Consider the following 13,558-nt stretch of genomic DNA (forward strand, 5'->3'; position numbering starts at 1 on the left):
GCTGAGCCAACCGGCCAGGGCCTCCAATCATTTTTAAAAGCACTTAAGACTATGAAATAGCCTTGCTAGGGCAGTATACAGAATACTGGGTCTTCCAGGTTATCCTCTGATCATTCTACTCTTTCACTCAATATCTTCATTAGAGCTCTGGTACCAATCAATGAAGTACCAAGTTTTAACCTGGTAATCTGTTCTAAACCCTACCTAATACAGCCCTAAGCTACTATGCCAATTTATTTACTAAGGTGTATGTATATATATGATATATATAAGATATATTTGTATATATTCTGGAACATTAATTGTCCTCTGAGATTGCTTCATGCTTTTCAAACTAATTTCTTTTCTGCTTTTACTAGCAGTAAAACTAAGTTTACTAAAATAGATTAGTATTTTTTTCACTCAAAATGCTTACAAACTAGATTTTTTGGGGGGAGCCCAATTATGAGACTGATTCTAAAATACTTATTTTGAGCAACAATTTTCATGGTCTTATTAGAATTATTACGTAGGATCACTGTTCATTTTGTTTCTTCTTTTGATTATATCTCTCGCCATTCAACACAGCTAGCCTGAAAGTTCCTCCACTGAGATTTTACATTTAGTATATTACAAGTGTTCTATTAAATCTCTACAATTGAAATTCTAGGAATATTTTTTCTTAAATGAGTTTTTGTATTATAAATGGGAAATATTTTATCAAAATATATGATCCATAATTTTGTAATCTATATATTTTCTTCCTGATTTGTAAAAATTTCTTAAACAACTTAATAGAAAGTGAGCAAAGAATGATTAAGCTCTTCACAGGAAAACAAAAATAAGTCCTAATAAAAAATACTATTTAAAAGTAATAATGTTCAAATTTACTATTAACGAGCAAAATTACATTAAAACAAGTTAGGCAAAATTGTAAAAGAACAGCAGTATCTATCAATAATATTGGTAAAAGTCTAGGGAGATGGGTTTTTATTATGTTGTTGCTGCAGCTGGAAATCTGCCTACCTTCCTGGAGGCATTTTTTATGTATATTAAAGGTTGAAGTTTGTGAATCCTTTGATTATACAGTTTTCCTTCTAGAGGGGAAATAATTGGATAAATGTGAAATGAAGTATGTATAATACATCCATAATAAAACTAAATTAAGGGTCAGTCAATTAGGGGATTTATTGATTTATGTAGTAAATCCATTCAAATAATGATGTGTTCTTGCCTATGGATATGAAAATATATCCACAGGTGTTAACTTCTGTATTGTATATCGTTTTTAGATGAACATATATTTTTAAAATTAAAAAAAATTATTTACATTTTGAAAAAATAAGACCAGATATAATTGTTTTCAATTTTATTATTAGACAATACAATAAAATTATATTTTAGCTATAATTTAACAGACATATTAGTATATTAAAATATTGTAATTTTGTCAAGATATAAAGTATTCAATATATTTTAAATATATTTCATTTGGTTATACAGTAAATATTAAATTAAGTATAGAAGCAGTAAGTTAACATTTAATGCATGGAAAAATCTTTGTCAATTAAGTTAGCAATAAAATTCAAATTTAGTATTATTGTCATACTTTCATGAATGTTATTGTACTTAGTAATATTTATCTTGCAATCAGAGAAACCTCTGAGCACACTGTGAAATTCCAAAGTTGAAGACCAAATTAAAAAGAAACAAGTTATTTATGTGTTATCTATAAAGTTAAATCTTCCTAACTTTATAAGCTACTCATAGATGTCTAGAAAGTAAAGCATTTGAACTCCGTTTTAGTGCTCAGTCTGAGAAGTATGGCGAGCAGCTGTAAGTATGGCTTCATTGGAATTGAGCGTCACTTGTCTTCCTCAGAAGTTAAACACTGATGAGAGGGCAAGAGACGATGGAGGCTAAGGGACAAATGGAGGCCAGTCATTTGTCATTAGCACCAACATAGGGCTTTTTCTTATTGGTGACGTTTGATAACCTTAAGCTCATTGGTGATATTTGGACGTCAAAGAGGGGCACAGGAGGAACTGGAGCCAGTGAGAGCTGGTAACTGCCCATAGGATAGGGTTTTTTGGGGGGAGGTACCTAGAGCAGTTATTCTCAATCTTAGCATGCACTGGAAGTCACCTGCAGGACTTACTACAACATAACCCCTCCACCCCTACCCCAAGTTTCTGCTTCTGTATTTCTGGGGTTGGTCCGCCCATTGGCATTGGCAACAAGTGTCCAGATGCTGCTGGTCCAGGGTCATTTTGAAAACTAGTGGTCTGTAGAGGGTTTGTGGAGATCCAGTAGGCCTCTGTGCCATTACAGTTCAATTGGGATAGTAGGGTATTTGTAGAGCAAAGAGTCTTAATATTAAGTGAGTCTAAATAAATAATCTAAGTAAAATGCACTTCTTAGTTTACATATAAAAATGGCTTGACAGCAGTTACATGAGCAGTAGAGGATGTGGACCTAGGTCACAGTCTGCTGTCCTCCAGGGCCACATCTTCACTTCTAAAGCAACTGATATTGAAGCAATAAAACCTGAACTGAAATATCAGCATCACCTCTCCATTTCAGTGGATCAAGAAACATCTTCAGAGCTTTTCCTTCGGATGCCTGACTTCTGAGGTTCACCGAATAGTTTTCCCATCAAGGATAAATGGTTTTTGATGTTTTGCAGATTTTTGTTTTCTTAACATCCAGACTTGGCTTCTGTGATGCTGGGAAAAGCTAGCCTAAGAGAAGCTAGAAGCCCTGGGCTCTTCCTAGGTATGTATCTTATTTTTAAAACTTTATTGCAGCCTGCTGAACTATGATGATGAAATATAAGGACAGAGATAAAGGAAGAAGAGGGGAGGTAACAACTCAGATATGTGGGATTCCTCACAGAAATAGTAAGTTACCTTTCCCCGGATATTAGATCAGAAACAAGTCTCTTCCCCCCCCCCCCCCCAATAGAATTTCTATGCCTGGGGCATGTCTTGGCACTGAATAAAATGCTTAAGTTGAATTATGTAACCTTAGGGATGTATCAATGCACCGAAAAGCAAGTTTTAAGACACAGTCACCAAGCTATACAATTTGTACATTAAGATTTTTACACAATGGACTTTCTCAGTATGGTTTGAAAGAATATATAACATAAAAAAACATGTTTTTACAAAAGCAGAATTAGAGAAGTAACAAGGGAATCTTGAAATATCCAAGTTAAATGGCATATTTAAAGCAAAGGAGAAATATTTTGAGCCTGATTAGCCAATAAATACCTTAAATTCTTTCATGTATCACTGAACTACTCAATTATGTGCACCAACATTTATAGGGGTGGGATAAAGGACACATCTAATAAGTCCTCTTATTTGTGTAGATGTGCTGGTAAAAGAGAAGCTAAAATTAGACATTTTAGAAATGTGTGTAAAAAATATTGTATTAAAATTCACTAAGGGTAAAAATTGTATCTACATACTTGGAATACAAACAGGCAATATTGCTATCTTGAAAGGAATTCAAGGGACAAACAAAAAAGACTTAAAAAATATACAAAACAAAACCACACAGTGTTTCCAAGGCTATAGTGATTCCATCCAGGGAACACCCCTTTCGGCCCTCATGCGGGTATCTTTAAAACAAGCCTGGGAAAATCCATAAACCTCAGTTGAATTCTGCTTCCCTCAAGGCTTAGGTTAATTAAGAGATCTGAAAGTCCATTTCCATCCATGATGCCTTGTATTCCACCTGCCCCCATCTCCATAACTTAAGATCTAAAGTCTTGGGAAGTAGTAGGTGGTGGGACAATTAAAACTGATTTAGCCTCCCTGAGTCTCAAAGACTGGAATAAAAGGGGGTGAATCTTGGGAATTGAGTGGACCAAATAGGTCTCTCTGGTAGCACCAAATCTGATAGATACACTCACCATTTAGACAGTGCTTTTGGATGGATACAAGTAGAATACAATTGTAGTGATACTCTGTGAAAACTCACTGCCTTGCTACAGGGAACTTTGAAACAGAGCTAGAGACCAGAATCACAGAACTAACTTAAAAGAAGAGCTTTGTTTTGTGGGAAACAAATAGAAACTTTCTACCAAGCCAACATAGAGCTTGGATAGAGAAAAATACTTGAATAAATGCACGTCTGTGTCATTACTTGGTTATTTCTTCAGTGGCTTCTCTTCATGCACACTTGACAGCGACTTATTATCGTTTCTAACTCCCCAGCTTTCACAGTTGATGGAATTGGTTTTCTAAAAAAAAAAAAGTTCATTGATTTGTAGATAAAAAAGGAATGCTTAGTGGGTTTGAGTTTTATTAATGTGTATCATAAACCTTATTAAGGAGGTATATTTCTGAAAAGGTATATATGTTGACATTTTTTTATTTTAGTCATATTTCAGTAGCACTAGGGAAACATACAGATCATCTTTTTATAATAAAAACTACCCCTATTTTTAAATAGCCTGTCTTAAAAATCTTCTAATGAAGTAAATTAAGATTAGCAGATCCTTTAAGGATTTATTCAGTAATTTACTATAAATTTATATATAACCACTAACTACATCTAGTGATGCCTTCGTTGGTACAGTAGTATGAAGGTAGGGCTACTTGTTGATTCTTGTAATTTGGAAATGCCAAACTAAATAGGATTTTATTGGTATGCAAGATATTAAAATACAAGTTCATCAGTAAACACAAGTAATGAAAATCTAATGTAGGTAACCTTTTAATAGTTCTGCAATTAGTCATTAGATTGAACTTGACTTACCTGAACATTCGTTTTGGGTTTAATGAAGCCAACCAGAAACTGTAGGAATTTGAATAGTAGTTGCATGTTCCTCTTCCATGACATTCTATAAATGGACTGGCTCGGAACTCTTCCAGGCAGGATCCGGGGGATGCCAGGGCTTGGCCGGCACCCTCAGAACCTGCGCTGGTGAACTAGCACCGTAAAAATAGCTGAGTTAGAATTCTGTGCATGGTGTTGTAATTTTCAATGCTCTTTTTTTTTTTGTAATAGAAACAAAAAGTATAAATTAAACTTATGATTCTTTGCCTAGATTTGCCAACACTCCATTTATTTTATTATTATTTTTCTTAAAGTGAGAAATGGGGAGAAAGAGTCAGACTCCTGCATGAACCCTAACTGGGATCCATCTGGCAAGCCCCCTACCGATACCCCCTACTGCTCTGCCCATGTGGGACCCTTGTTCCATTGCTTGACAACCGAGCTATTTTAGTGCCTGAGGGAGGTCATGGAGCCATCTTCAGTGCCTGAGGCCAACATGCTCTAACCTAGCGGTGGCTGTGGCAGGGGAAGAGAAAGAAGGGGGAGGAGAAGGAGTGGGGAAGCAGATGGGCGCTTCTCCTGTGTGCCCTGACTGGGAATCGAACCTGGGACTTCTACACGCCTGGCCGATGCTCTACTTCTGAGCCAAGGGCCAGGGCCTTCATTTTCTTTTCAAGTTGAGCTGTAGTCATCAAAAAGAAATTAAAAGATGTTTCTTCTGCCTGGAATGCTCTTTTCCATGTGATCGAATCTTTCTTCTTCAGGGATGGCTTCCTTTGACCTCATCCCTGTCGCAGTCTCTCCCTTTATCTTGCCTTATTTCCTTCACAGTACCATTCACTATCTGTACTTATTACTGTTACTGTTATTGTGTCTTTTTGCTTATTGCCTACCTTCTCCATTTGGATAAAAGCTCCATGAGAGCAGGAACTTTAGTTCACTACTGGTATCATTAGTGCCTAGGCCATTCATGGCATATGGTAGGTGTTTAATAAATATTCATTGAATTCATGATTTAAACAACAAGTATCTATGAGTAAACAAGGGGAAATAATGTATTCATAAGTGATGCTCTACAGAATATGAATAACCACTAACGGGCAGCTGTTAAGACTCACACATGGTCAGTTCATAGATTTCTTCATTTAGCACTTATATCTGGGGGATTTTTCTTTAAAAGGCTATTTCTCCTAGTTCACATCTTCATATGAGTATAAAAGGAAATGGTATAAGGCATGAAGATTTTGGAGCAGACAGACTTAGGTGCAAATCCTAGCTTTATCATTATTAGTTGTGAGACCTTGGGTAAATTACTACCTTTTTTTTTTTTTTTTTTTTGGAGGTGGATAAATATGTACTACTTTATAGGATTTTCATAAGGATTGTGGAGGATGTATAGAAAATACAAGCCACATTCTTAAAAAAGATATTTTACTACCAGTAGTGTAACTCCTATTCACTGTCATTTTTAGAATTTGTAGGTAATTTCCTGAGAGGTCTTTTTTAAAATACTCCATTATTTACCAAAACAACCCACAACTTACTGCTTTTAAAAAAGAGGATATATTTTTAGATTTTCAAGCAAATGTTAATAGCATACTGAATATATTTGAAGTTCGGCATATCATTTTGGGATACTGAAGATGCTACAAGCAATCTTTACTACTATGAATTTGCTGTTCCTGTTTTCCTTACCATGACGAAAGAAAATCCTTTCCAAAGAGAAACCCAGCCATGGGGACATGAGGGAATGTCCGTGGTTTGGCTGTGAATGGCTATGGCAAGCGCAGGACCTTCACAGACAGTGCATCTGTAATGTGAAACAAACATCACCACTTTCTGCACTTATGTGCTGCCTACAGTTTTGTTACAAAAGAAATGATTCACCTGGTCCCATCACAAAACTAAGGGATTGAATTTTTACCTGCTAATATAAGGCTCAAGGGCCCTGCCAGTAATTGGAGCCATGTCCATTGGCATTAGAGCTGGTGTTGACAGCCAGTATGAATAATCATTTCGAGATGCAAAATTGCATACATCATTGATGTTACAGAATAAGAATGGCATTGTGGTAAATCGCTGTAGACAGCTTCCAAGAGTTCCTAATAAAACATCAGACTGGGTATCACTTTCAGTAAATAAAAATTATTTTGAATATTGTTAGTAGATAGAGGCTAATTAAAATATAACTTATGACAAAAATTAAAGGTAACATGAAAGAGTTATTTGGAAAATGTGTTATGGAAGTTTTAATAATGATAGAAATCAAAGATCCAATAGGCGAACAGATTCTCCTTCTCCCACCCCTACTGTTTTCTGTGGCCCTTTCCAATCAGTCTAGAACTCAAGGACTGGTAGAGTTTGGTTGAAAAAATGTGTTTGCTTCTAAATGTTCTAGTTCTTGATATGTATATAATAGCTAATAGCTAGCTAAAGCTTTAGAAAGGATGTTACTTTTAAGATCATAAAGAAGATAGGTAATTTAAATAATTGTTTTTGTTGAACAGGACAAGCTAAATTGGCATTCAAGAGCAAGGCTCCTGGCGTCAAGTTCAAGATGACAAAGTAGGAGGATCGTAAGCTCACTTCCTCTCATTGAAACCAAAACTACAACTACATATATTGTAGAATAGCTATCTCTGAGGACAATCTGACTACTAGCATAACAGATTTTCTGCAACTACAGATACAAAGAAGTGGTTAGGAGGAATAGAGACTAAGTCTAGTCAAGACCTACCCTGCCCCATACTCTCCATGCAGTGACTCACAAGTGGAAGGGAAATCACAACCTTGGAGGTCATCCCTGAAGAGAGGGGTCTGAGCCCTAGCCTTGGAGACCTGCACCAGGAAGAGGAGTGACCTCTGGCTTTGAAAACCAGTGCAGCGTTTGTCCGGGAGAGCCAAAGGGCTGTAAGAAACTCAGGCTGTATACCCTGTATTTCCCATGTATAAGATGCACACTTTTTTTAAAAATTTGGGGTCTAAAAACTGGGTGCGTGTTATACAGTGGCTGTAGATTTCTTTAATTGCATTTCCCACTTTTTCGCACTTATCCTTGCACTCATTGTTTCACACTTGATACTGGTATGTTACGGTAGGTTACGTTTTGCCACGTTCTGCCCAGATATGGCCCAGAAAAGATTTTCATACAGTGCTGAATTCAAGTTAAAAGTTATCCAATTTGCAAAAGTGAATGGAATTCGTGCTGCTGAACGTAAGTTTGGTCCTCCTCCAACTGAGAAATCAATCCGATGCTGGCTACGGGAAGAAGAAACCCTACTGAAAACGCCACAGCAGAAGAAGGCCATGAGAGGCAAGTCAGCAAAATGGCCTGATTTAGAGAGGGATTTGAAGATACGGATTGAAGAGCAAAGGGCAATTGGAATTCCTCTGTCCGCAAAGATGGTTCAGCATGAGGCAAGAAGAATTGCTGATGAAAAAGAAGTTACTGATTTCAAAGGAGGACACAATTGGTGCTTCAGGTTCATGAAACGGAATGGACTAAGCATGCGTACACGCACCAGACTTGCCGAAAAGATGCCTGAAAACTATGAGCAGAAGGTCCTTGAATTTCATCGTTTTGTCATTGAATGTTGGAAGACACATCAGTTTGAGTTGGGACAGATTGCAAATATGGATGAAGTCCCCCTTCAATTTGATGTCCCAAGTAACAGAACTGTTGATAACGGGGTGACAACTGTAACTGTGAAGACAAGTGGACATGAAAAGAGCCACTATACAGTTGTTCTAGCTTGTTGTGCTGATGGAACCAAGCTGCCTCCTATGCTGATTTTCAAATGCAAAACAATGCCAAAAGAAGACATTCCTCAAGGAGTGATTATTCACATTCATGACAAGGGTTGGATGGATCAGGATGGGATGAAGATCTGGTTTGAGGAAGTCTGGAGAAGGAGACCAGGTGGGCTCTTATGTAAACCTGCTCTGTTGGTGCTTGATCAGTTCAGGGCACACATAACAAAAAACACAAAGAAGATTGCTGCAGAGCAAAAAACAGAACTTGCCATCATACCTGGACGCTTGACAACCCAGCTCCAACCTCTTGTCAGCATTAACAAACCCTTTAGAGCTGCCATGAGAGATGAATGGAACCAATGGATGAAGTCTTCTGGGGACAGTTTGACACCAGCAGGAAGAGTGAAGGAACCAACTATAGGAGAAATTTGTACCTGGGTGAAAAGATCCTGGGATAATATCAAGATTGAGATCGTTGTCAAGTCATTTAAGAAGTGTGGCATTTCAAATGCCATAGATGTAACTGAGGATGAGGTAATATATGAAATCGATTCATCATCAGACACAGATGAGGACAAGCTAATGGATGCGAGTTTTGACAGTGATGAGGAGTTGTATGAATTTTATGATGAATAAAACGAGTTCAGTAACTTTATGTAATACATTTTTTTTTTTTTTCAAATTTCGGGCCCCTAAATTAAGGTGCATCTTTATATGCAGGTGCGTTTTATCCATGGGGAAATAATGGTATTTTCTGAGTCCTGGGGCAGGGACAGCAGTTTGGAAAGTACCTAGGTCACACAGGGTGATACACGAGCTCATTTTAGGGTGTGTGCTGGAGGGACAGGGGTTTGTTTGAACTTTCTCCTGAGAGGTGCTGGTGTGTGCTGCCCCCCCCCCTTCTATAATCTAGCTGGTCTGACACTGGCAGGCATCATGTCTGAAACTCTTATTAACCTTGCTAACACTGTTCACTCCACCTTGGCATTTCCCTGAGGACCCAGTCAGGCTAGCACCCCTCCAAAGTGACTCTTGTTTTGCCACACCCAGTGGGTGGCCTTAGTCGGCACTAGCACACACCAGTGAGCCTGTGATAGTTGTGTCCAGGCCTCACCTGCCAGTGTAACCATAGAAATTGTGGCCCAGACACAACAGGAGGCTACACTAGTCCACCCAGGGAACACATCTGGAACACCTGACTCTGGTTGACAAGGGGGATTCCACCACCAGGCCCCACAGGACACTTCTTAAATAAGGCCACTTTTTCAAGACCAGGAATTTTAGCCTACCTAATTCTTAGAAACAAACAGGTAAAATGAGAGAAAAGAAAATGTTACAGAGAAAAAAACAGGACAAAACCACCGAAAAGAACTAAATGAAACTGAAGTAAGCTACCAGATGAAGAGTTCAAATCAACAGTCATAAAGAAGCTTATTGAAATCTGTGAACAAATGAATAAATTCAGTGAGCAACTTAAAGAGATAAAAATGATAGGAAAGGCGCTATCAGAACCGGAGAATTTAACAACTGATATAAAAATACACTGGAAGAAATCATTAAATCAGATGACACAGAAGAAAGGATCAGCAATCAGGAAGACAGGATAGTGGAAAATGCCCAATGGGAAGATCAAGAAGGAAAAAGAATTAAAAAGATTGAGGATAACATAAGGTCCCTTTGTGATAACATCAAGCGTACCAACATTTGAATAATAGGGATCCCAGAAGGGGAAGAGAGAAAGAAAGGGACAGAAAACCTATTTGAAGAAATAATGGCTGAAAACTTCCCTAACCTGGTAAAGGAAACAGATACTCAAATCCAGGAAGCAGAAAGAGTCCCAAACAAGATGAGTCAAAAGAGACCCACTCTAAGACACTTTATAGTTAAATTGTTAAGAAAGATAAAGAGAATTTTAAAAGTGGCAAGAGGAAAACAACTAGTTACATACAAGAGAATGCCCATAAGACTTTCAGCTGATTTTTCAACAGAAACTTGGCAGGCCAGATGGGATGGCACAATATATTTAACATGATGAAAGAAAAAAAGCTACAACTGAGAATACTTTACCTAGCAAGGTTATCATTCAGAATTGAAGGAGAGATCAAGATTTTCACAGGCAAGCGAAAGCTAAATTAGTTCATCACCAGTAAACTGGCATTACAAGAAATGTTAAATGTAATTTTTTAAGTGGAAAAGAAAAGCTCAAAACTAGAAATAAGAAAATATATGAAAGAAAAACAAATATCACTAGTAAAGGCAGAATTAATAGACCAACCATTTATAAGTCTTCAATTAAAATGGCAATAAGCACATATCTATTAACAGTTACGTAAATGTAAATTAGGACTAATTGCTCCACTGAAAACCCCCGGGTGACTGAATGGATATAAAAACAGGACCTTCACATATGCTACCTACATGAGACTCCAGATTTAAAGACATATAGATGGAAAGGAAAGAGATAGGAAAGATACTTCTTGAAAATGGAAAAAAAAAAAAAAAGAATCTGGGATAGCAATACTTGTATCAGACAAAATAGACTTTAAAACAAAGGCAATGCTAAGAGACAGAGGAGGACCCAGCAATTAAACTTCTAGGTGTTTATTTAAAGAAAACAAAACTAATCCCAGAAGATATATGCACCCTTATATTCACTGCTACATTATTTACTGTGGTCAAGATATGGAAGCAACCTAGGTGTTCGACAGTAGACAAATAAAGAAGTGGAAAAAAAACCACTAGAACATGAAGCCATGAAAAAGAATTAAATCTTGCCATTTGTGACAATATGGATAGAGCTAGAGGGCACTGTGCTAAGTGAAAAAAGTTAGAGTAAGACAAACACTCATTTCACTTATGTTTGGAATCTAAAAAAATGAAACATGAATAGACAGACTTCTAGATACAGAAAAATGGACAGTTTCTAGAGGGTTGAGCAGTTGGGGTATGGTAAGAACGTTGAAGGGGATCAAGAGGTACACACTTATAGTTGTAACATAAGTCAGGAGGATATAAAGTAGTGCATAGGGAACAGTATCACAATAACTACATGGTGACTGACTGGACTTTTTGTGTTGATCACTGTAAGGTATATAACTGCATTTTCATGTTGTATACTTGAAACTAATACAATGTATGTCAACTATAATTTAAAAAGCTTACATTCTAGAATAAAAATGAGGCATGAGGCCAATGGTTTGTTTACTCTCTAAAATAGTGTAAGATACCGAAGGTTGTTTATACCTCAGTGAGAAGTACTGTAAAAATGTACACTCTGTATTTGGGATAAGTGACCGGGACTGGAACATTACCCAAGTCTTGTCCATGAGCTTGTTCATTTCCTTGTACAAAAAGAAGAGAAAACCCACTATAGAGCGGCTTTGTTCCTTCTGGACAGGAAGGGATTGCTGTGGTCTGACTATGCCGGGTGAAAATAAAGCCTCTCGTCATTGTCCTGGTGGCAGGAGGTCCCGTGTCGCCAGGTTTGCCCTTCAAACCTGGTGGTCCATCGAATCCAGGTGGTCCTTCAAGAAACATGCATGGTATGTTGCAACACGAACAACCTCAAACTTATTCCCAATACTAATTTAAATATTTATATACGAACAGCCCCAAATGTAGAAAGGAGTCACAAAGAACAGTGGCTTGTAAAATGTCCAAACAATATTACCAAATACTTAACTAATGACACACAATGCCTGTTACAGATATTTGTGTCTTAAGATGAATTTTTTGAGATCTGGCCACCTTTGTATTTCCGTGACCCCCAGCACAGTGGTCTGCCTCTGGTAGGTCTTATGTACATCTTTTAAGCATAAATGAATGGGTCCTACAAGTAGGGGAACAAGAAATCATATATAGAGAGAGAATTTTAAAAATCTGTTCAAGAAGAAAAACTACATGGGCTTTTCATAAATTCAATAAACATGGCAATCATTGACATTTCTTTTAAAGGTGCAAACTTCAAGAAAGTTTTTGATCAATCAGGCAAATAAGAACAGAAGACCTTTTTTTGTTGTGTAAGTTTATTTTTATGAGGTTAAAACCAAGGTACGTTTTTTACTTTGTATTTTCTTTGCAGTTGGAATAGGCTAATTAATACACATTTGTCACTTTCTAAACAAGGACCAGTGACCTGTTCTTTTTATCCTTCCTCCCTTTCTTCATCAAATAACCTAATTATAATAATGGCACAGGCTCCCCTTCCTGCCCCCCTCCCAGATCTGTTTCCACTGCCATTGCACCCTGACTCCCACCCCAGCTTAACTTGGGTGATGGTTCTTTAACGTTCCAAGGACATGTAGAGACTTGGAATTTTGGTCTGCCAAGTCAAGGGAGATCGTGTTCCCCATAAACAACCATGCCATGGCGTCCGGCAGTACCTTACTAGCCCCGATTGTAAGTCTGCTTTCCACAAGGATTTGTTAAAGCCTCAGTAGTATGTTTTGTTTTGTTTTTGCAATCTCCCTGCCCATTCCTACCTTCTGTGTCTTTGTCTCATTCTTTGAAATAAAAAATAGGCCCTATCCAGATTCTATCGAGTCATCTTGCTTGAGTCTCAATTGCCATGTTTTTAGTATGCCAGGTGGGAAGGTGTCTTCACTGTTCCTCGTACCCTCCTGTTTCACAGCAGCTACAACTGACTGCAAGCAGACGGTCCCCTCAGGTCTGCACAGGAACTGGGCAGGGATTAGCTTGGTGTGACAGAAGCTCTGAGCCATTATGCAAGTAAACGTGACCCAAGGGTACTCTGCATTTCCAAGGCAAGCCAAGGCTCCAAGGTTAGACTAACGCTGTTTGAGTCTGAGATCCCTTTCGCCTTCTTCTGAGGCGCCTTACAGCGTTAGCATGGACTAGATCTACTTGCTAATCATTCTCAGTACAATCTGCATTGAAGTACCTTTCTCTGGCTGTGGTCCCATTCTGAAACACTGACTTGGCCAATACAGTTTTTTAAATGAATAGATTGTTAGGAAGATTTTTATTTTATTTTATCTTTTTACCACTTTGAGGAACATATTTGAAGGAAAATCAAATA

General features: G+C 37.7%; 1 protein-coding gene across 1 annotated transcript in view; it reads right to left on the reverse strand.

The window, feature by feature from the left end:
* Positions 1-2,872: 2,872 nt before the first annotated feature.
* The window catches only part of COL4A3 (collagen type IV alpha 3 chain), a 133,982-nt gene continuing 123,296 nt past the window's right edge, over positions 2,873-13,558 (reverse strand). The window contains exons 48-52 of the mRNA XM_066232826.1: positions 11,832-12,044; positions 6,692-6,869; positions 6,463-6,577; positions 4,747-4,919; positions 2,873-4,228 (exon numbers count right to left, since the gene is read on the reverse strand). Coding sequence (XP_066088923.1) covers positions 4,144-4,228; positions 4,747-4,919; positions 6,463-6,577; positions 6,692-6,869; positions 11,832-12,044 — 764 coding nt within the window. The 3' untranslated portion in view covers positions 2,873-4,143. The remainder of the gene's footprint in view (positions 4,229-4,746; positions 4,920-6,462; positions 6,578-6,691; positions 6,870-11,831; positions 12,045-13,558) is intronic.

Source organism: Saccopteryx bilineata, chromosome 5 (assembly GCF_036850765.1).
Source record: "Saccopteryx bilineata isolate mSacBil1 chromosome 5, mSacBil1_pri_phased_curated, whole genome shotgun sequence".
Taxonomy (NCBI): domain Eukaryota; kingdom Metazoa; phylum Chordata; class Mammalia; order Chiroptera; family Emballonuridae; genus Saccopteryx; species Saccopteryx bilineata.